The following is a 20,760-nucleotide window of genomic DNA, read 5'->3' as shown; positions in this document are numbered from 1 at the left end:
CATGGTACCAGGGATGAGTGACCCGAGAAGAAACTGCAAACACCTACTTTGGGTTTCGCGATCTCCTTGATCCTTTCAATTTCCTCATCAGACATGACATCGTAGTACCTGACGATGTGCGGGCTGTCCCACTCGTCCTCCTCTTTGAAGGGGGCAATGAGCAGCTGTGGTGTTCTGTTGCCATGATGATACCTACAGAAAAGCCTCTTCTGCCTCCGGGGTGTCTGAGAAGCACAGAAGAACAGGCCCTGAGCTGAGAGAGTCCTAACTCTCAGTTCTAGGCTGGCTGGCAGCAGACACTGGTCTCACACCCTATGTCCAGCAGCTGCTCCCTCCTGCCCCACCACAGAAGAAAATAAAAGCCCCTCAGCTTGACTGGCATGAAATGATACCCCACAAATCACAAAATATTTCTTCTCTCCCAAGAATACCTCATGTCCACAAGTCCTGTGGCAGAGAGTAATCCCTGACCCCTTCCACAGAAATGTGAAAAGGTCAGAAGCACTAGGGCAAGGGAAAAGCCTTTCCAGGTGGAGGAGCCAATGGGAGCCAAGCAGACATAGGCATGGAAAAGGCCGAGAGACTGCCCCACACCTCAGCCTCCTTGAGGAAGCACTGGGATCCCAGGCTCTAGCAACTACCATGTCTTTGCTACAGAGACGAGACTTCCCTTGGGGCCTGAGGCACATCCAACCCAGGTTTTCTTCACAACAGTGAGTCAAGCAGAGGCTGGGCACATTGGGGTCAGGTGGGGAGCTCAGTAATAACTTAGAGGACGAAACTCTATCCGGGGCATCAGGAGAGACAATCTCCTGCTTCACCTCAGAAAACACCCACATGTCAGCCTCAGCAGATGCTACAAAGAACTGGGGAAGATGCTGAAAAAATGACCTGCAGACAGAGGAACATCCTACCCAAATCTGTTGTCCAGAGCCAAAGTCTAGGTCCACAGCCTGGGCCCCTGACCCACCCACATGGCTCACCAGTTTGACACCCTCCCCACGACAGAGGCTCTCGTAGACATCCCTTTCGGGCAGGTAGTCCACAGGCCTCTCATAGATGCCTTCCTGGGTTGCTAGCTCAGCTTCTGTCTGATTTGATGATGGTTTTTCTCTTTCTTCCTCCAACAATCGTTCAAAGTACCGCAGATTCCCTCCAGCTCGTTCATGGCTCGGGTCTAGAAAAAGCAAAGAACAAGAAGGAAAAGGAAACCACAAACATCTGTTAGATCATTTAGAGAAATTATTCTGTAAGTGGTTTTCTCTTGTAGCAGTTCACTTGCACGCATCATTCTGCCTTTCACAGCACCTAACCAGGGTTCGCTGGTCAAAGGAGAAAAGTCAACAGAGGTTCTCCCTACTCTGGTCAGAGATGAGAGAGGAGCAAGAAGGGGATGCTTAGCCAGCCACTGAGGTGGCTCTCCTTTCAGTCCTCCCTGGAGGTCTCAAGGACGCAGGTCCAGAGAAGCAGCCGAGAGCCCTGCCTTCTCCTCCCAACTTGGCTGTGTGCCAGTTACATCTATCCTCCAGACTACATCCACTATTGGTGACCAGATTACATGCCAGCCACAGCTAGAAGGCAGGCTAAAAACTGGCAAAAAGAGCAGCCATGTGACACTGCCACAGCCTCATCTTGTCGGCCTCACAACATGCAGGAACAAGTTTGGCAGGATTACTGTGCCACTCCTCAGATAAGGAAACCAAGGCCCAAGGATGTTAAGAGATTTAGGTTAAGGTTATACAGAATAGGAATCCAGGTGTCCCGACTCCCTGTCCAAGGCTCTTACTAACACGACAGAATCTACAAAGCTCTCTTGCCACGTCAGTCTTGCAGGACACTCATAGATCAGCTGGCATCAGACTCAAGCCCCATAAAAAGCAGCAGCATAAGACAGTCTTTGCTGGTCTGTGAAATTACAGACCATGATATTCCCATATATCAGTAAGAGGTGGAACAGATGGGTTTTAAAGACACAGTGCTTTTGATCTCCTTCAGTCCAACACAAGACACTTAAAACACCAATGCCATGGTAAGTCCTACCAGTTAGACCTCGGGCCTCTAACTAATGGGTCAGGTCACTGTCACTGCAGCAAACTCGAAGTACAGCTTGCCTCTCAAGCTGCTCCTGACACAGTGAAAGCTCACTGTGCACAGTAGCAGATACACTGCAGCACTGGATTCCTATTAAAAAAGGAAGTGTGTAGGGCCACAGCTGCCACAGGCCTGAGTGTATCTACCAGTGACTGGGCAAGGGCGAAGGCCAGAAATGAGGTCGGTAAGGAGCTAGTTGGCAGCTGGATTGGGCCTGAAAGCAGTAAGGCCAGGTGACAGATAAGACTGGCTCAGTCCCAAGAGAGTGGCCATCAGAGCGACCAGTTCTCCTGCTAGTTCGCCATCCACATCTGACCTTCCCCGAGAACCTCCTCACCAAGGGAGAGTAGGCGGCGGGTAAGCTCCAGGGCGCGGTGCAGGTCGCCCAACTGGAAGACGGCGTAGCTCAGGTAGTCCAGCACCTGGGTCTTGGCTGTGGTGGCCTCCTCCCCAGCATCAAGCTGCTTTAGCACCTGCTCCATCCATAGCACTGTGTGGTAATAGTCCCCATCATTGTAGGCCGAGCGGCCCATCCCAAAGCAGTCATCCACACTCAGCACTGCCTGGTACTTGGTTCCTGCAGCAGAAGAGGCAAACAGTCAGGCTCCAAAGAGCCTCTAGGGAGAGTTAGGGAGAGAGATGCCCACATCAAGGAAGCCTAGGCCACTAGAAGGAGGTCATCATTCCAGAAAAGCTCCACCAGCACTTCAGACCACACACCTCAAAGGGCCATTGGTAGAGTGAGCACAGCCAGGCTGGCCCTGCCTTGGGCTGGGGTTCACAGCCAATCTCCTAGCCTCAGACTTCCCTTTTCCCAAGTGGGAAGGGGCATTTTTTACAGAGGAGCCCAGGAAGCCCACCAAGAAGTAGTACTCAGGAGAGTATGAAGGTTCTGTGAGCCACACAGGAGATGTCTGCTGGGCAGGGGGCCATGAGAGTCTGGAGGGTAGAAAAATTAGCTAAATATAAAAAATCAGAACTTAGGTGGCAGCTAAAGGCATGGATGAGGATAATCTCTTGCAGGAAGACTACAAGGAAAGACTAAAGAAGGTGGCTGAGGCCAGAGCCCCAGAGACCACCTACAGAGAAAAGACAGTGAGTGAATAACAGTGAGAAGGACCTAACAGGTAGAAGAAACAGAGGGAGCAGAACTGGTGTGACAGATGCCAAGGGAGACCAAGAGCCAAGAGAGCAGTGCCAACTTTGGCCGTTAGGTGGCGGGGACCTTGGTGAGCATCAGTTCAGCAGGTCCTGTGACCATAAGTCATCAGCAGTGGGCTCAGTGCTGCAAAGTAACCATGAAGATAGTTTCAGGTCAAAAAGAAGAAGGAGATGTGGTGTAAGATGATGGGGAGATGCAGGACTTAGGGTGGTGGCAAGGTAGGAGTCACCATAAGTATGTTTCTCAGAGAACAATGAGAAAGCAGGTCCCACGGAGAGCCAGGAAAGGCTGTGACCCTCCCTAGAAAGCAAGGGAGTCTCCCTACAACCCCAATAATAGCAACCTAGGCATTGCTGACATAGAAGAGCTGCCTCAGAGTGGTCTGCCTGATGTCCAGGATGGGGCTCTGTCCAGAACAAAACCCCTGCTGTAATGGGTTGGCTGCCTCAGAGACCAGGGTCTGCTGTGCCCTGATAGCTCAGGAACAGACAATGTGGGATAGGAAGTTGGGGAGAGTAAACACCAGATGGAGTCAGTAGGCAGGCCAGAGATTAGGGAGTTCCCTGAGCCCCTGTCCTCTCTCCAGAGGCGTCCCCAGATCTCCGCTGGCTCCTTAGGCCCAGGAACTTGCACTAATGGAGGCAGTATAACACAGCTGAGTGAGCTGGATAAAGCTGGGTCTGTGCAGGCCTCACTATGGACAAATTACTTAGCCTCGCTGAGCCTTAGTCACCTCACCCCTAAATAGAGATAATACCATCAATTGCGCCAAGAATTCAATGAGATGAGGTAGGAAAATGTTATCTATGATCCTCAGGATGCTAATAATCAGTAGCTATTATCAATACGTCTCAAAGATGCCAATGATGTCAAGAATGGCTCCCAGACACCCAGTATCCTCCCCAGAAGCCAACTCAAAAGTTTACCCCCTGGAGAGCACCAGCTGAGCTGAATGATGAAGGGCAATCACACAGGAAACCCAACTGATGTGGGTAAAGGTGTTCTTGTAGAGGGCGTCAGTTGAACAAAATAGCTAAGCGGTGGGGAAGCTTAGTACAATAGGCGAGGAGGCCAGGGAGATGGAGCCACACAGGACCTCAAAGATCACATCCAGGAGGAATTTGGGTTTAGCCCTAAAAGTTAAGCGTTATGATCAGGAACTCATGTAAACAGATATGTGCTTAAGACCAGATGGAGGAAGATTTTAAGAAGTGAACTGAAGGTAGACTATAAGTCAGAATGATATTTCAATAATCCAGTTGAGAAAGAAGTGACCATGAGGCTAGCATCAGGGCCTCCAAGTATGGAAGACATTAGGGAGGTAGAATCCACAGCCTTAGGACTCTGGCTTGGGGAGCCAGTAGATGGAGGTGCTTTTTGCTGAGACAAGAGGTGAGAGAGGAAGGTAGACAGTTCAAAAGGGGATGAGGATTTCAGTTTGGGACACGTGAATTTTGAGGAGCCCATGGAACATCCAAGTAGAGATGTCCCACAGGCATTTACCTACACTATTTGGAAGCTTAGGAGACAAGCCTTGACAGGAAACACAAATCTGGATGTCATCCACGTACAGGCTATACTTCAAGTACTGGAAATCGCTGAGCTCACCTGGAGAAAGCGCTAAGAGAGAACATGAGGTGGGGTTGGAATCCTGGGGAATAACTCCCTTCCACCCTTCATGGCCCCTCCAGAACATGCATGAGTCTGTTAACTGAAGGTAAGAGGTCAATGCCTGGGTGTGGCCCCCTCTTCCCACTAACCATTCTCACAGCTACAGGGTGAACAGATCTGGCAGGTACCTTCTCTCTCTGGACTCATGGTCTGGCTTGGTCCAAGACCTGACTGAGGCAGAATAAGGAGAAGTCTTCCTTCTGACTCACCAGACTCCTCAGTACCAGAGCTCCAGGCCCTGACCAGCCAACAACAGAGTGTCTCTTTCTCCTACATACCATGATTCCCTCTGCTTGTGCCTCCTCCAGGGTCCCCATGGGTGAGGTGGTATTCAAGGTCTAATGGAGTCTAACTGAATCCCTGGGTTTCTTGGCTTCTAATAGCCCCCAAACCTAAGGTATCTTCTTATAAACATACTGTGGTAGTCACTAGAAAGGCGTGTGTAAAACAATGAGAGAGAGGGGTATTGAAGAGAATCAGCTGAGATCAGTGTCCTAGAATTAAAAGGTGGGGAGAATATCAGGAAGAATGAGGCAACCAATGTGCCAAATGCTGTTAAAAAGTTAAAGAACATTATGCCTGAAACCTGTCCACTAGCTTTACCAGCCAAGTGGCCACTGGTGACCTTGCAGGGGCAGGACTGGTGGATGATAGGGAAAGAAGCAGTCTTTGTGTGTTTAGGAGGACATGGGAACCAAGAAAGTGGAGAAACAGTGTAGATGACTCTATCCAGCAGCCAAATGAGGAGGGAGAAGAGATCAAAAGGGCCTCGGATCCTGAGGGAGGGGTTTGCAAGATGAGTGAGAACAGAGCATATGTGTGAGCTCAGGAGGAATAGCCCAGAGAGGTGGACACAGAATGGACAGGGGCAGAGCCTGTAACTGAGGGCACACAGGACATGGGGCATTGAGTCCAGAGATCAGCCTTGGGCAAGAAGAAATCAGAGGGTGGGGGATGGAAGTGGGTCTGGACACAGATCTGAGTGGTGCTTCTGGGGGCAGAGGCTGAGGGGTGCTGAACAGCAGCCTTGGCTTTCACTGAGATGTGAGAGGAGATGGCATGGAGGAAGGCTGAGGGGCAGAGGCTGAGGGAAGGCAGGTGTCATGGGAATGGGGGACTGACACCAACTGGAAAACCGAGAGATCACCACCAGAGGTAATGGTGCACCCGAGGGTGCAGACCACAAGTCGGCTGGGGCTCCAACCCTATCCAGACACTGTACCAGACACACACACTGGACAGGCAAAACCTGGGGTGGGGAGTTACCTGGAAGTTCCCCTTTGGAAATTGTATCTGGGTCCAGCTTGTATGTGTCCTGAAGCCTCATCAGGGCCTTAGCAGCTCCCATTTCATCCTCATCAGTGGGAAAGAACTGGCGCTGCACTGAGAAGTTGGCAATAAAACCTTCCAAATGAGAGTGAGAACAAGAGGTTACCCTTGATCCAAGGGCAGAATTCCACCTGAGACCAGAGAGAGGCACCAGCTGGAGGGTCTCTGGCTAGTGAAACCTCCCTGCCCCTTCCCTCAAAGGCTGTTTCCCCTTCCTCCAGGAAACCTCCCTGATGGCTCCAGTCCATGGAGACCTCTCCTTTCTTACACCTCACTGTATTGACTGCCTGTGTTGCTCATTTAGAACTGAACAGAAAGAGCTCTACACACTGGTTAACATGTGGGAGTCTGGGAGTTTTGGCTCCAAAGCACTCTGTCAGACCTCGTAGAGACAGAAGGGACAAAGAGGGTTATTGGGAAGGAGACAGGAGAGGACTGAAGAAGGATGTACTGATCACTCAGTGGAAAATTAATCATCTAGAAAACCTTGATCCAGGATTATTGGGCTGGCCAGGTAAACACTGACTTCCAGCCCACATCTCAGGTTAAGGAGCCCAAGGGACAGAGGTGGTCAACTCAGGGAGCCCAGCTGGCCACTCATTACTGATCACTGGCCATTATTATAAAGAAAGGTGATGACAACAGTACTGGAAGCATTTGGTGCTGTCCCCACCTCCGGATTAGGGACTGGGGGACCACGTAGCCAGGCCAAGCATTGAGGTGGGACTGCACAAGCCCAGCATGGCTCCCTGAGAGATCACACTGGGCCTTGCTCTGCTTTCTAAGGTACTCCCACCCTTTAGACCTGCTACAAGTTCTGGGCATGAGCTCCCCGATTGTGGTGCTCAAGACCACAGCCTGGAGCCTAGAGAGTCCCTCATCACAGAAGCACCCAAGGAGGCTGTTCTGGGACTCCAAGCCCTAGCTGTGAAGCAAGATAAGCACCTCCCACAATCTCAGGACTCCAAGTGGGGACCAGGCCCTCCCATGCTGATTCACAGGCTTCAATTCTGCCTGTGAGCTGAGAAATGGGAGGGGAATCCCAAGGCTATTTCTTCTCTTGTCTCTTCCCCAGAGGAACAGTACGCATGGCCACCTACTCTCATGACCTCAGGCTCAAACACCCACTTCTAACTATGCCTGGGGACCCAGGGACCAAGAAGCTGCAACCCTGTCTTCTTTATGGCTGCATGGTCAGGGACTCTACCAATTTAGAATCTAGGAAAAAGAAAACATGCCCTTAGAAAAAGCCACACTGTCAGCGTGTCCCTCTCATTTCAGGGGCAAGAACTCTCAAAGTCAGAGGCAAAAACAACCTATTGCTCTCTGGACCCATCCTGTCTCCCTCCAGATAATTATAAGGTTTTCCAAAGGAACCAGATGTTGACAGGGGGGTGGGGTGTGGAGAACAAGACTGGAGAGTGGGAAGTCATCTGGGCAGGCTTATTCTCCAATAGGGCAGGCAAAATAGCCAGTTCTGAACTCCAGGCCCAGGCTGGGAGACAGTGGTCTGGGAAAGGCAGGCCATAGCTTCTGGAGGCAGTGAGCTCACCAGGCATATGTCCAGCTCAGCTGAGCTCACCAATCCCTCCCCAGAGGCCACCCTGCCCCCAGCCAAGCCCAGCCCAGTCTGGCCACATGAGCTGAAATGCCTCAGCCAGAGAGACAACTAGTCTGAAGTTAATCAGCACTCTCAACCTAGGAAGAAGAGGCAGTGAGTCCAGGGGGCTGAGCCCAGGGCTGGAAGTCAGGAGGACCCACCTCCATGCCTGTTCCACCATCTCCTGTTGAGAGGAAAATGTTAGAGCATAGAAAGTACTACCACAGTAAAAGCACCAAGCACAGTTAAAGCTTTAAAAAAGTTCATACGCTGACCTGCCAACATTTTCTTAGGAAAAATTCCTAGAAGTGGTAATCAGAGGTGGGCACCAAGATGTATGTGCAAAACTGCTGAAAATTTGGAAATTCATGTCTACTGACTTGACCACTTTTATGCTATATCAGTATAACATATTACTGTCCAGCCATTAAAATCATGTTGCAGAAGAACATTTAATGGACATATGGAGAAGCTGGAAAATTCAGGAAAAGAGTACATGCTATGTCACAAATCTGCTGACAGATTTTTTTTTTCTAAAATATACAAATGGGAATGAATTTAGATAAAGTCGATGCTCCCCAGCTTGTACTGACCCCATTACCCAGCCCACTTAACTCATTTTTGTTAATTCATTTGGTCGCTCAAAGCAAGTGGGTTTGCATGCCCTGGTATATTTGTATGGTTCCTTTTTTCTTTTTTTTTAATGTATATGCATGTGTAGAAAGACTGAATCTTAATAGTGCTTATCACAACCTGGATTAAGAATTGCAATTTTCTTACATCATTATTTTTGTTTTCCTATTTTTCTATAAAACATATTACAAAAGTGTAATTAGAAAAAAATCACTGCCAAAGAAAGGGAAACACACTAGAAAAGCTAAGAACTGACTATTATTACATATTAAAAAACAAGGACAGCCAATTGCCAGGTCCCCAGAGAAAGGAAAGAGCCATGAGACAGCAGGGTCCATGTTCACATACTGCACATGCCCACCAACACCCAGACCCAGGACAGGCTCAGACACACACTTCCCAGGTGTGAGCACACAAACATACAGGCTTATCCAAGCACCTATTCACCAGCCCTCACCTGCAGCTGAGTCCTGCAGGACAAGGTCCTCCAGTGCAGGCCAGTCTGTATTCAGGCGCTTCACCAGTTTGTAGGCATTCACAGGGTGGGCCAGGTAGCCCTCTGGGTCAGCAGCTGACTTGCTGGTCAGGGCTTCCATTTTGTCAGCCCAGCTGTGGAACCAGAGGAAAAGGAAGACTAATACACTCACCCACAAGAGTCTTGACTTGTGTTAATTTCCCTGTTAAGATTCAGGACTCTTTTCAACAAGAGGCAATAAAGAAACAAAAAATGAATACAGGGGCCGGCCCAGTGGTGCAGCAGTTAACTGCAGACGTTCTGCTTCGGCGGCCCGGGGCTCACGGGTTCAGATCCCGGGTGCGGACATGGCACCGCCTGGCAAGCCATGCTGTGGTAGCATGTGGTAATTTATATGTGTCCCACATATAAATTAGAGGAAGATGGACACAGATGTTAGCTCAGGGCCAGCCTTCCCCAGCAAAAAGAAGAGGACTGGCAGCAGATGTTAGCTTAGGGCTAATCTCCACTCCCCCCACAGCAAAAAAAAGAATACAGTAATTCCCCACAGTTACTTCCAGACCCTTGATTTAGATAAGAGCTAGGAACCCTAATGTATGCAAAAAGTCTCTTAAATAGAAAGGAAAAAGCAGTGAGTGCTTAGCCCATGTATTTAGTCACTCTGGAGGACTGGCATCAAGTAACCTGGAGGCCAGCCCCATAATGCCTTTTTAAAGGCTTCCTTTTATAGGTACCCTGGATGGGTTCCAGTGCAGGCAGGAGGACTGACTCAGGGTGGGTGTGGGGACATAGGATGACAGACACCTCTTAATCTTGGAGAGCTTGGCTTCCTCCACAAGGATGTACTCCTTCAGAGACTGCACCAGGTCCTTCTCTGCATAAATCAGGTCTGTCATGTGCCCTGCAAGGGAGAGAAGGGCCAGAGAGAAATGAGTGAGGGATGTCCAGTCCCCTTCCTCGGGGCACAGAACACCAGGATAGAGGCAAGTCCCCTGGGCCAAGGGCATACCAGTTCTCTTGGGATGGTGGGGACTTGGAGTTAAAGAGAGCCTAGACACTCACATGGTTCTGGCCTCCAGCTTCAGGAAGAGAGAGGTAGAGGCTCCAAGGGGAGGTGGAGATAAGTGCACTGGAGACACCTTAAGGAGGAAGCCCCAAATCTCATTCTCCCACTGTCACCCAGCTGGGTCATGCCACTGGGGCATGGACATCCTGGAGGCATCATGACATGGAAACAAGCTCTGAGACTTTGTCAGAAGAAGAGCAGTTGGATCCACTGGCCACAGAGTGTTCTCTGCTCAGAACCACTCTGATCCAGGAGAAAGATAGTCAGAAAAGAACAACCTGAACTCCCCAGGGGGTGGTCCCAATTGAGACAACTGGCTCCTAGGAGATCCAGGTCATCAGGGCCTCAGAAGGGGAGAAAGCAACTCTGCAACTCCCACTCTCCCCAGAACTGGTCAAAAGTCGTGGGTGAGGTCAGTCCATCCTAAATGAGAACAGGCCTTGGGCAGTGACATCCCCTGGCACTTAAGCCCAAGATTGCTCAGGTAGATAACAATCCTGTCACCACATACCAATAGAAGTGAAGAATTCGGCCTGCACGCAGCCCAGGACACCAAACCAGGCCACCAGCAACACGGACACCCGGAATTTCATGGTCACAGAGGGCAGTGTCTGCAAGGTATTCAGTGACTGTCACTGGATCAACAGTGAAAAAATGCAACTTAGGTGAGGAAAAACGTAACATGTGCACACGCAAACACAGATTCAAACATGCCAAAATCCTGACCTAGCACACAGAAGCTAAGAAAGACATTCAGGATCAACAGTGGCAAGCACAGGGAGTGGAACCAGTGATCTGTGCTCAATTCTGGCCCCTGCTCTAGGGGGCCACATGCCTTTGGGAAAGAGTCTGCCCTCTCAACTCCTGGTAACCACTGGCAAACATGGGAAGGCTGAATTGCGTGGGGGACAATCACCCCTGGTTCTAATAGTCTGTCAGTCCAAGATTCTAGCCCACTCCTCATTTCACAGACTGCTTGTCTGTTCCTATCTTTCCTTCCAACACATGTGCCAGGACAGTGCCAGCCACTGGGGACCCAGATGTAACACGGATCCCCTGCCCACAAGAAGGTTGACAGTACAGGAGAAACAATGACAGAAAAAGTTGGGATAATATGCTCCAGAGGACCCACACCCAAAAAGAGGTGGGCAGCAAATGGTCAGCCAGAAGAGGAATAAAACTGCCCCCTGCCAGTCTGTACCTAGCCACAGCGAGAGCAGTCTGAGGAGTGGACACTCTGAGCAGACACTGCTCTTCCTGTTGTGAGGCTCCTTGGCAGACACTCTCCTCACTGGCGAGTCACCATTCACAAATATTTACCAAAGACCTACATACACCATGCACTGAGCTAGGCACTCAGGATACAAAAATGAATCAGCTTCTCAGGGCCAAAACCTCGGGCTGAGCTGGGTTGCTGACATGGGTAAGAGGCCAGTGGCTGTCTTCTCATCAGCCTAGAAATAGTCAGACCCAGCTCTGAAGGCAGCAGGCACAACCTGGGGCAAGCCCTGCTGGCAGTGGACCTAAGCATACAACAGAAGCTTGAGACATCGTCTCCCAGCACAGCCACGCAGCCCAGAGCATGCTGGAGGACCAGCAGCTACCTAAGCCCAAGCTCTGCCAGTCCTTCCTCCTCCTGCTCTAGGTCAGACAGGCCCAGTGGAAATTTACTAGGAGAAAACAAGGAAAATAAAGGAAATACAAACGTTTCCCCCCCAAAATGTATGTCTCATCTGACAATTCTAAGTCTGAGCTGACTAATGCCAATTCATCCATTTTTTTGCCTATTAAGGTCGATTAGACACAGTCACAGCCCCCATTCCTCACCTCGTCCTTTCAGGAGAAATTCCAATCTACTGTAGTCGCAGGAGAGGCTCAGAGAAGTCCAACCACAACTCCCACCCCCAAACCAGTTTCATATCAGGAAGAGGAGAGAATAAGTGAATGACCCCATTTGTTCAAGTCCCTGACAAGCGTGGACAGAGCCAGCAGCATGCCCCTCAGTGCCCTAGGGGTTAGGGGCCCAGAGATACAGAAGACAAGATCTTTCAGCCCAGAACCTGCTGCAGGGTCAGGAGCACTGGGTTAAGGGATCCATTATGGAGTTAGGGAAGCAAAGGAAAGCAAGTCTCAAAGAAGGTGAGCAGGCCCAGGCTAGCCCTGAGGTGGAGCCCTAGTCCTCCTTGTTCCAGCCCCACGTCATTCCAAGGCCTCACCCTACTGCATCTCCACCCCAAGATTCCAGAAGGCCTCTCTGCTTGCTTACACAGCCTCTTTCACAGGGGATGGTGTCTGTTCCTTCTATCTCAAGAGGCTTGACTAGCTGAGAGAGCACCTTCTGTACGTGTGTAGGGAGGGGCAGTAAAAACCCAGGGCTAGGAAGCGATATCTGTGGACAGTGAAGCACCAGCCAACTGCCTGTCAGACTGGGGTAGTGGGAGAGCAGGGCCCAGGCAGGAGACCAGACCAGACATGGATGGAAGTAGTGGCCCTAGCACTTTTCCCCTGTTGTGTCATCAATTGAAATGGCATATCTCTTCACAGATCAGGTAACAAATTCAAGCGAGGGAGAAGCCTCTCTGTTCCTTTTAAGTCACCCTGGTGATACTGTCCACAGTTCATGCCTTACAGCACTCAGAAAAAAGCTGCCAGGTTCCTTCATTACATGAACACCAGCTGTCATTTCTCTGGAATGTGCTATCTGGCTTAGACAGAGCCCATCCACGAATCCCAGCCTGGAGGCAGAGCCCCAAAGAATCACAGAAGAGGTTCTGGGAAATGGCTTACCAAGAGCCTGCAAAATCCTGCTCTGATGGAGGAAGGGGAGGATGACTCTGCTGGCCCAGAGAGGTAGGTACCCTGAGCAGCCCCAGACTGCCACATTCAACACTGCCACCCCAGGCAGGGGTGCCTTAGAGCCTCACCCTATTTCTCCTGATTCTGGGCCCCTGAACACTTATACAAAAGATCACCTAATCAGGGCCAGACTGCAAGAACGCAGTGTTCAAGAGGTGACTGTGTCATACAGTGCAGGAAAGGCCAACCACCTACATGCCCCCCCATCCCATCTCATACCTATACCCAGAGCTTGCTTAGGACAGAGTAGGTGGGAGTATGTGAGCCTGCCCTCACAAAGTATTCATTGCTGCTGAAAGTCCTGCCAGGAAACCTCAGAAATCCACGCTGAATAGGCCTGGAAACGGGCAATGTTGAACCTCCTTTTATGAAAAACAAAGTGACACCAAGCCTGAGCAGAAAACCAATATTAAGTTTTATCTGAGCAACATCCTGAGTTTAGAACAATGTCTGGCCCATATCAGGCACCCAACAAATAATACTTCAACACAGACTTATTCAAGTTAGGAAACTACAACAACTGAAAATTTTACATTTCTTCCATACAACGGATTGTTATGGATCATGCAAGAATGGATACCGGGGCCAGCTCCATGGCTAAGTGGTTAAGTTCACACGCTCTGCTTCGGCAGCCCAGGGTTTCACGGGTCCAGATCCTGGGCAAGGACCTAGCACCTCTCACCAAGCCGTGCGGAGCCGGCATCGCACATAGCAGAGCCAGAAGGACCTACAATTAGAATATACAACTATGTAAAGGGAGGCTTTGGGGAGAAGGAGGAAAAAACAAGAGAGAGAGAGAAGATTGGCAACAGATTTTAACTCAAGTGCCAATCTTTTGAAAAGAAAAAGAATGGATACTGTATGCATACGAACATGGAGAAAAGATGAAAGCATACTGTTAAATGAGAAGAGCAGGCTCCCAAATGTACTCCATGATTTCATTTTTACAAGGAAAAACTTATATGTATATGCATATATATACACATGTATATACACAAGAAGAGAGTCATGCATCTGGTTATATCTTGGCAGAATAATTTTTTCTCTTTATACTTATTTGTATTTCCTGACATTTCTACAAAGAGTTCTATGTGAAATTTAAAATATATTTTATATTGGGGCTAGCCCGGTGACGCAGCGGTTAAGTTCGCACGATCAACTTCAGCAGCCCAGGGTTCCCCGGTTCGGATCCCAGGTGCGGACATGGCACCACTTGGCACTTACCATGCTGTGGTAGGCATCCCACATATAAAATAGAGGAAGATGGGCACAGATGTTAGCTCAAGGCCAGCCTTCCTCAGCAAAAAGAGGAGGATTGGCAGCAGTTAGCTCAGGGCTAATCTTCCTCAAAAAATAAATTAATTAAATAAAATATATTTTATAATATGCTTAAAATGAAAAGAAAACAAAGAAGGCCCTCTCAAATGGACTCCAAAGCAGCCCCAGCAGCCAGAGTTTGGATCACCACAGGGAGGTCCTCCGAAGCCTGCCAACAAGCCAGCAACAGTGATTCACCCACCAGGTGACCGGCACTGTTTCTAAGCATAGGGCAATTCCAAGACACACAATCAGAGGCCCCAACAAGCCTGCTCTTTGGAAAGGACATTTACAACCTGGCCAAATGGCCATGAAAAGATGTTTCCAGCTGCAAACCAGCAGTGTCCTTAGCTTCTCCCCTACCTCATCAGGCAGGAACTTCTGCCAAGCTCCCAGCTGCAACCCAAATGCAACAGCTTGAGTTTTAACAATGCATTTAACAGCCTAGAGACAGAACATGGGTTTGCTGAGAACAAACAAGTCTTGCTTGGCAGTTACAAGAGGTGGCCTGCCTTCTGTGAAGGGGCAAAACCTGCCTGCACAGGGCTCCCCCCAGCGGCCCTGCTTCTCAGTGGTGTGGCCAAATCTGGTATGGCAGAGCCAAGAGGATCTGTGTGCTCAACCCAGGAGGAATTGTGCAGAGGATCCAGGAGACCTTGCCACCTAAGCACATGGATGTTCATTCAGGTCCACAAGCAGCTGTCACTGGCACCCCAGGAAAAGATGGGAGGCACCCAACTCTCCTTACCTGATATCATGCCTCAGTCATCATCCTGGTCGGAGTCATCACACCTAATTCCCTCCTGCAGCCATCCTGGCTCCTGTGTGCACTGGTCTCTCATCTCACCTCCCTCCCAGCTCTGCTCTACAAAGTGGCCAGCATGGCTCACTACAGACCCTCGTTTGGTCTCTTTCTCCCTAAGAACCCTCGAAAGGCTCTCCACTGCCCTCAGGATAAAGTCCAAACTCCTTAGTCCTAAGGGCCTTTTTGACTCTGCATGACCTGGCCCTACCACCCTCTCCAGCACTCTCTCATGACTCCAGGTTTCATATCTTCAACGACTACCTCACATGAAAAATATTCTCCTTCACTGAGAACCTAATGAAGCCTAGATGTTCATCTGTATCTATCCTTATACTTTCCCTAGCTGGTACATGAAAATGTTGATTTGTACTTCCCACATGGGTACCATCAAAACCACAAAGTCTCCTGCTTCAGTAACTAGGCAATGAAGTAGCAGAGAAGGCTGTAAACAATGACATGCAAAAGCCACATTGGGTTTTCAGTCACAGTCTTGGCAGAGACTTGGCAGTCTAGGTGAGACTAATTCACAAGAAGGAAGTACACACGAGGACGAAATCCACACACCACCATATTAGATGCATCTGATGTACACCACCTCATACTCTCTTGGCCTCACCTGTCTCCTGGGCCCTGGGCCACTTCCTCTGGCTCAGACCCAGGAGAGGAGGCTGTGCAGACCCCAAATCTGTGGCTCCTCCCACTACTTCCATACTCCAGCGAGGTGCCACACAGGCCTCCCCAGTGACTTCTGGAGGGCCCTGGTAGTACAACAGAGGAGTAAGGGGGAGTTAACGTCTCACGAGGCAACTCTGACCAATGAAGAACAGAAGACAAGAGGACGTCAGCAGATAAATTCCCTCCTCAGGCCTCCACTAAGAAACTGCTCTGTGGCATGGAGTTTCTGTAGAGCTTGCCCAGAGATGTCCTGTACAGCTGAACAACCAGTGTATCACTATGCAGACTGGCCAGCTTGCTAAAGCACCACCTTTTATTTGCTTCCTATCCTTCTCTACCTCATTTTTCGTTTGCCTTTCCCTTGCTGCCCTGCAATTGCACCTTCAATAAAGCATTAAGCACTTAAGCTCTGCCTTGGGCTCTGTTTTCTGGGAACTAGGCTAAGATAACCACTATTTATGTTTCCAAAAATCTTTCATTTCTACCATCTAATCCTCATCAAAACCTTGTAAACTAGATAATTATCTCCATTTCAGATATAAATATATAAGATAGGTAACTGAGGCTGAGAGAGGGTTTCCTGCACACTTGACATGCTACAACAAATCAATGGCAGAACCAAGACTCAAATCCAAAACATACTTGCCACTAGAATTGCTGCCATTCAGTCCTACTCAGTCACATCTGCTGTCTTACAGCACAAGGGCCTCCCAAAAGGAGGAGTCTCATTTTGCCTGTCTAGGTCAAAGACTTTATGGTGGTTCACAAAGCCGCTTCACGACATCCATGGCTAGAGGGCACCAGAAGGCAGACAGCAACATGGACCCAGAAGACAGGAAAGATGGTGCCTCGAGTTCAGGTGAGCAGTCACTCCTGCACCAGACATCACAGTACTCACCAATGACCAACCAGACTAGCTCAGGGCAAGGCAACACAGTCCAGTAGGCAAGCACATCCACCCTGGGGTCAGACAGTCCCAGAGTTAAATCTCAGCTCCACCATCACTTCCTGGCTTTTGTGACCTTACACAAATTACAAGTCTCTCTGAGCCTCAGTTTTCCCATCTATATAATGGTGATAATATTAGGACCTACATCTTATAGGGCTCTTGTAAGGATTGAATGAGATGACAGATGTCAGTGGGCAGCCCAGTGCCAGGCACAACTTATACCAGTCACTAGCACCAAGAGTACTGGAGGAACATCAGTAGATCTAAAGCGGCCAGCTGCCCAGCTAATCCCTGGAGAGGAAGAAGGTCCAGTCTAGGGGACAGTGAAAAGGAAAGCAAGGCATAAATTGGGCAAGCTCCACATTCCAGGAGTGCCCAAAAAGATGAAACATAAACTTAGAAGACAGTACGGTCAGGCATAATGCAGCACACTGACCATCGGGAAATAACCCTGGAACTGGGCATCACTGGCTCTGAAGTTCACCAATGAAGAAAAGTTCTCTTGCAAAAGGCTGGGCACTGGACCAATACTGTAGGATTTCTATGCCTGTAATCTGCTCTCTCTAAGTTCCTACAAGTACCACCCTCAGGATCTTGGCCGCACCCTGGCGCTCAGGAGTGCCAGGTACAGAGCAGGCTACATTCTAGCAAGCACTTCCTGAAAGGTATAGAGCAGATGCTGGTCTGTGACCAAGGCTCAGACAGATCCTTTCTGAGCTGGAGAACGCACTACCCAAACATTTAATTCTCTGCCATACAATGATACCATTTGAATAAAAACTGTCTCCTAGGACTCCAAGAAGTCTAGCCGACTTTTCATTCCCCTCTGTTCCTCGTGAGAATAAAAACTATATCCCTCATTCCATATCCCCAGCACAAACCCGAGACCACAGGAGCCACCGGCCCTCTCTGCTCTAGGACAGGCTGATGTTCCACCCTGGGGCACTTCAAAAGCCCAAATTGCTAGATTCGAGCAACTTTTTCAAAATTTAACTCTTGCTCCAGCATTCCGTCTGGGCTTGCACGTGTCTGCATCACTGCATTTCCTGCCAAACTCCATCTGCATAAAATTAAACTCTTGACAGATCCCAGGAGCCAAGGACACACCCACCAGCCCAATGCACACTATCAGCCAGCAGGGCCATAAATCGGCCAAAGTCTCGCAGCCAGCCTCAGACCCTCCCAAGGATGTGGGAGGGCAGAGTCAAAAAGGGAGGTTCTATCAGGAAATGAATAGATCCCAGATTCCTTCACCCAAATCATCCCTCAGGGCTGCACCCACGCAGTCTCTCCTTCTGATAAGCACTCACACTCTGAGCTCCTCCCCTAGCTCATGGCAAGCTGCCAATGTGAAGCAGCAATCTCAGAGAGATTATGAGCTAGCCAAGGGCAAGGACAGCACCTCCTCCTCTCCCTCCTTCCTCATTCCAGCCCCAGGCACACTCTAAGCAGAAGCCAGGCACACAGGAGGTACTCAAGGAATGAACAGAGATCAGCTCTGGCCAAGCTAAACCAGTGGCAAAGTAAGCACTCTCCCAGGCACCCCATTTCAGAGCCTGTGACAGGGTAAAAGGGCCTATCACAGGCCACAGACAATGCCTAGTCATCAAGCATGTCTGCCTGCTGAGCTCTCAAGAGAACTAGAGTGGCCCAGTATGACAGCATCTCTGGGATAAGGCCCCCAGCCAACTCACTCCATCCTTGCTACGTGGCTTCCTTGGCTGTCAGAGAAAAAGAAGGCCCCAGAAGAAAAGGATTCAAAGCCCAAACACATGAGGAGAAGTAAACAGAGAGGCTGGGCCCTGAAGCCCAGAACTACAGTGAAAGACTGCACCCTGGACACTTCAGGAGCAGTTTAAGCACAAGACAAAGGACGTTTAACAGAGAACTAAATCACGGAACCTGTTGCCCCAGATGTGATACAGGCTAAAAGGCAGCAGCCTGCGAGAACATTCTATAAATTATCAGGTGGAGAGTGGATCTCTGCAAAATCTGGGACATTTGACAATGCCCTCACTACAAAGTGATGTCCCCCAACCCTTGCTCTCAGGGCCAGGATCTCCTGCAAGAGAGCTGAGGCTGTCAGGCCTCAGATGGTTTACATCAAGAAGCACAAGCCTTAGGTGTCACTCTACAGTGGAAGACACTTAAGACTAGTCTCAGTCTTGGGACGGACTCTAATGTTCTTCTACACCATCTTAAAGGTATCAGATTAGAATACGGAGGCCAGGGGCCCACCTATGCTGTGCCGAAGTAGGAAGTGCCCTGATCCACACTCATGCTGCAAGGGTTCACTGAGCACCCTCCACACGCAGGGCACAGTACCAGGTACTGTCCTCTCACTTGAAGCTCCTGTGCACAGGTCCATGGGCAGCTATCCTCTGAGGTGTCCCTTCTCCCACTACCTTGCTTCCACTAGAGTGCCCAGGTCTGCTGCCATTCACACAGGCTGTGCCTCTCTCTAGGTTATCCTTTATTCAGCCTTCATCTGACCACTCCAGCTCATGGGTTACCTCCTCCCGGAAACCCTCTGGCCTGAAGCATCCTGTCCTCTACTAAGTATCCACAGCCCGGGGCTCCCTCCCAACACATCACTCACCACACTGCCTGGGGCCTGGACTTTCCCGGTCTTCCAGTCCGTCTGCCCCACTTGGGCTAGCAATTCTTTGCAGTTTCTGACACACAGAAGGGTCCGTTTGTTGGATTAGTTAACTAGTTACCACAGGTCTCTGCAGCTGCTGAGGAAAAACCACCCTGGTTCGAAAGGGATGTCTGGAGGGAAAAAAACTTTCTCACCCAACAGCCCGTCTTTATGGGCACCAAGCTGGACCCTGCCCGGACAAGGCCACAGACTCGCAGTCCTTTGGAGAGAGGAAAGTGGACCTCACTAACATTAAGCGGCCCCTCAGGGCCTGCCCCACCCGCCCCCCCCAACCCCCGACCCGGCCGCCACGCTCCGGCAGCCCCCGAGGCCAGGCCGTCCTTCCCGGGAGCCTGACATGGCAGGGCGGCCAAGTTCCCGGGCCGGCGCGGCCGCCGAGGGGACCGGCAGGAAGGGCGCCGCTGACCTCACCACCCTGAGCTCGGGGAGGGGACGCAGGCGACAGGACAGGAACCCAGATGGGTGTAGACACGGGGCGGAGAGCGCGGGGCTGCGGGCGGCGCGACCCCCGACCCCGCGACCCCAGCCCGCACCCGAGCCCCGCGGCGGAGCGGCGGCGGAGCAGGCGGGGCGCTCACCTGGACACGCGCCGCTCCCGGCGTTTCCAGAACCTCCCGCGGCGGTGCCCGGCCCGCTGGCGCCTCCTCCTTCGGCGGCTCCGCCTCCCTCCGCCGCCCGGCTCCGCCTGCTTGAGCCGCCGCCACGTCCCCACCTCCCGCGCCCCGGCCGCCTCGGCCCGGCCCTGGCTCAGCGCCCGGAGAGTCTCCGCCCGGGGTCGCCACCGCCAGCGACCCTGGGAAGGTTCAGGCCGCCCGACCGCGGGGGAGCCGGGAGGCCGCCTCAGGCCGGGGGGAAGCCGGCTGCCCGCGCCCTTCATGCCGCCCGCCGCTCCCCGCACGTACGCCGCGCGCCTCCCCTCGCCCGGCTCCCACCTGGGGGACTCGCCCCGCCCTGCTCCCAGTCCCTGGGCGGCGGGAGAAGGGCCCACGACGCGCTCCTGGCGCCAGTGCTGTGGGAGGGAGAGTCCCCAAATGCTGACGGACTCCTCCGGCCTCCCTTCATGCCCATTTCCTCGGTGGTTCTGCCGTGTATACGGGCTCCTACTGCCCCCTCCCCACCCTCACTACCCTCAGGTTACAGAGGGGTGCGATTACCCTGGCCAGGAGCCGAGGTGTCACGGGAGGGGACAGACCTTGGAGAAGGCCCTGAAGAAGACTAGGGACCTGGGGTCCCCCGCCCCCCAGGGCCAAGCTCCCAAAGGGATTCAGACTGCCCCCAGCTCCTCAGTCAGGAGCTCATTCTGGTGATGTATGTGTGGGTGATGGGTTGATGAGAAGGGAGCCCATCAAAGAGTTGGGGGGTGGAGGAGTGCACATGGGGGCCAAGCCCTGGTTTGCCCAAACTCTTCCATACAACACTGGCCGAAGACAGTAGAGAACTCATTCAGCCAGTCCATTCTGGGAGGATGT

At 51.1% G+C, this 20,760-nt stretch overlaps 1 protein-coding gene across 50 annotated transcripts in view; it reads right to left on the bottom strand.

The window, feature by feature from the left end:
* The window catches only part of P4HA2 (prolyl 4-hydroxylase subunit alpha 2), a 62,222-nt gene extending 42,221 nt beyond the window's left edge, over window positions 1-20,001 (bottom strand). For 5 of the 50 annotated variants that reach the window (XM_070571126.1, XM_070571127.1, XM_070571172.1 and 2 more), the window contains exons 1-10: window positions 19,870-20,001; window positions 19,229-19,367; window positions 13,464-13,610; window positions 10,539-10,638; window positions 9,766-9,862; window positions 8,944-9,095; window positions 6,191-6,328; window positions 2,429-2,668; window positions 984-1,177; window positions 48-224 (exon numbers count right to left, since the gene is read on the bottom strand). In XM_070571126.1, the coding sequence (XP_070427227.1) occupies window positions 48-224; window positions 984-1,177; window positions 2,429-2,668; window positions 6,191-6,328; window positions 8,944-9,095; window positions 9,766-9,862; window positions 10,539-10,638; window positions 13,464-13,586 (1,221 nt within the window). In that variant the 5' untranslated portion in view covers window positions 13,587-13,610; window positions 19,229-19,367; window positions 19,870-20,001. Of the gene's footprint in view, window positions 1-47; window positions 225-983; window positions 1,178-2,428; window positions 2,669-6,190; window positions 6,329-8,943; window positions 9,096-9,765; window positions 9,863-10,538; window positions 10,663-13,463; window positions 13,611-19,228; window positions 19,402-19,697 lie in introns of all 50 variants that reach the window. The other 45 variants (XR_011525617.1, XM_070571158.1, XM_070571139.1 and 42 more) reach the window with 28 other exon arrangements.
* Between the last annotated feature and the right edge of the window lie 759 nt (window positions 20,002-20,760).

This window comes from Equus przewalskii, chromosome 13 (assembly GCF_037783145.1).
Source record: "Equus przewalskii isolate Varuska chromosome 13, EquPr2, whole genome shotgun sequence".
Classification (NCBI taxonomy): domain Eukaryota; kingdom Metazoa; phylum Chordata; class Mammalia; order Perissodactyla; family Equidae; genus Equus; species Equus przewalskii.
Note: the sequence above shows the minus strand (reverse complement) of the source record. Positions and strands in the feature narration are given on the sequence as shown.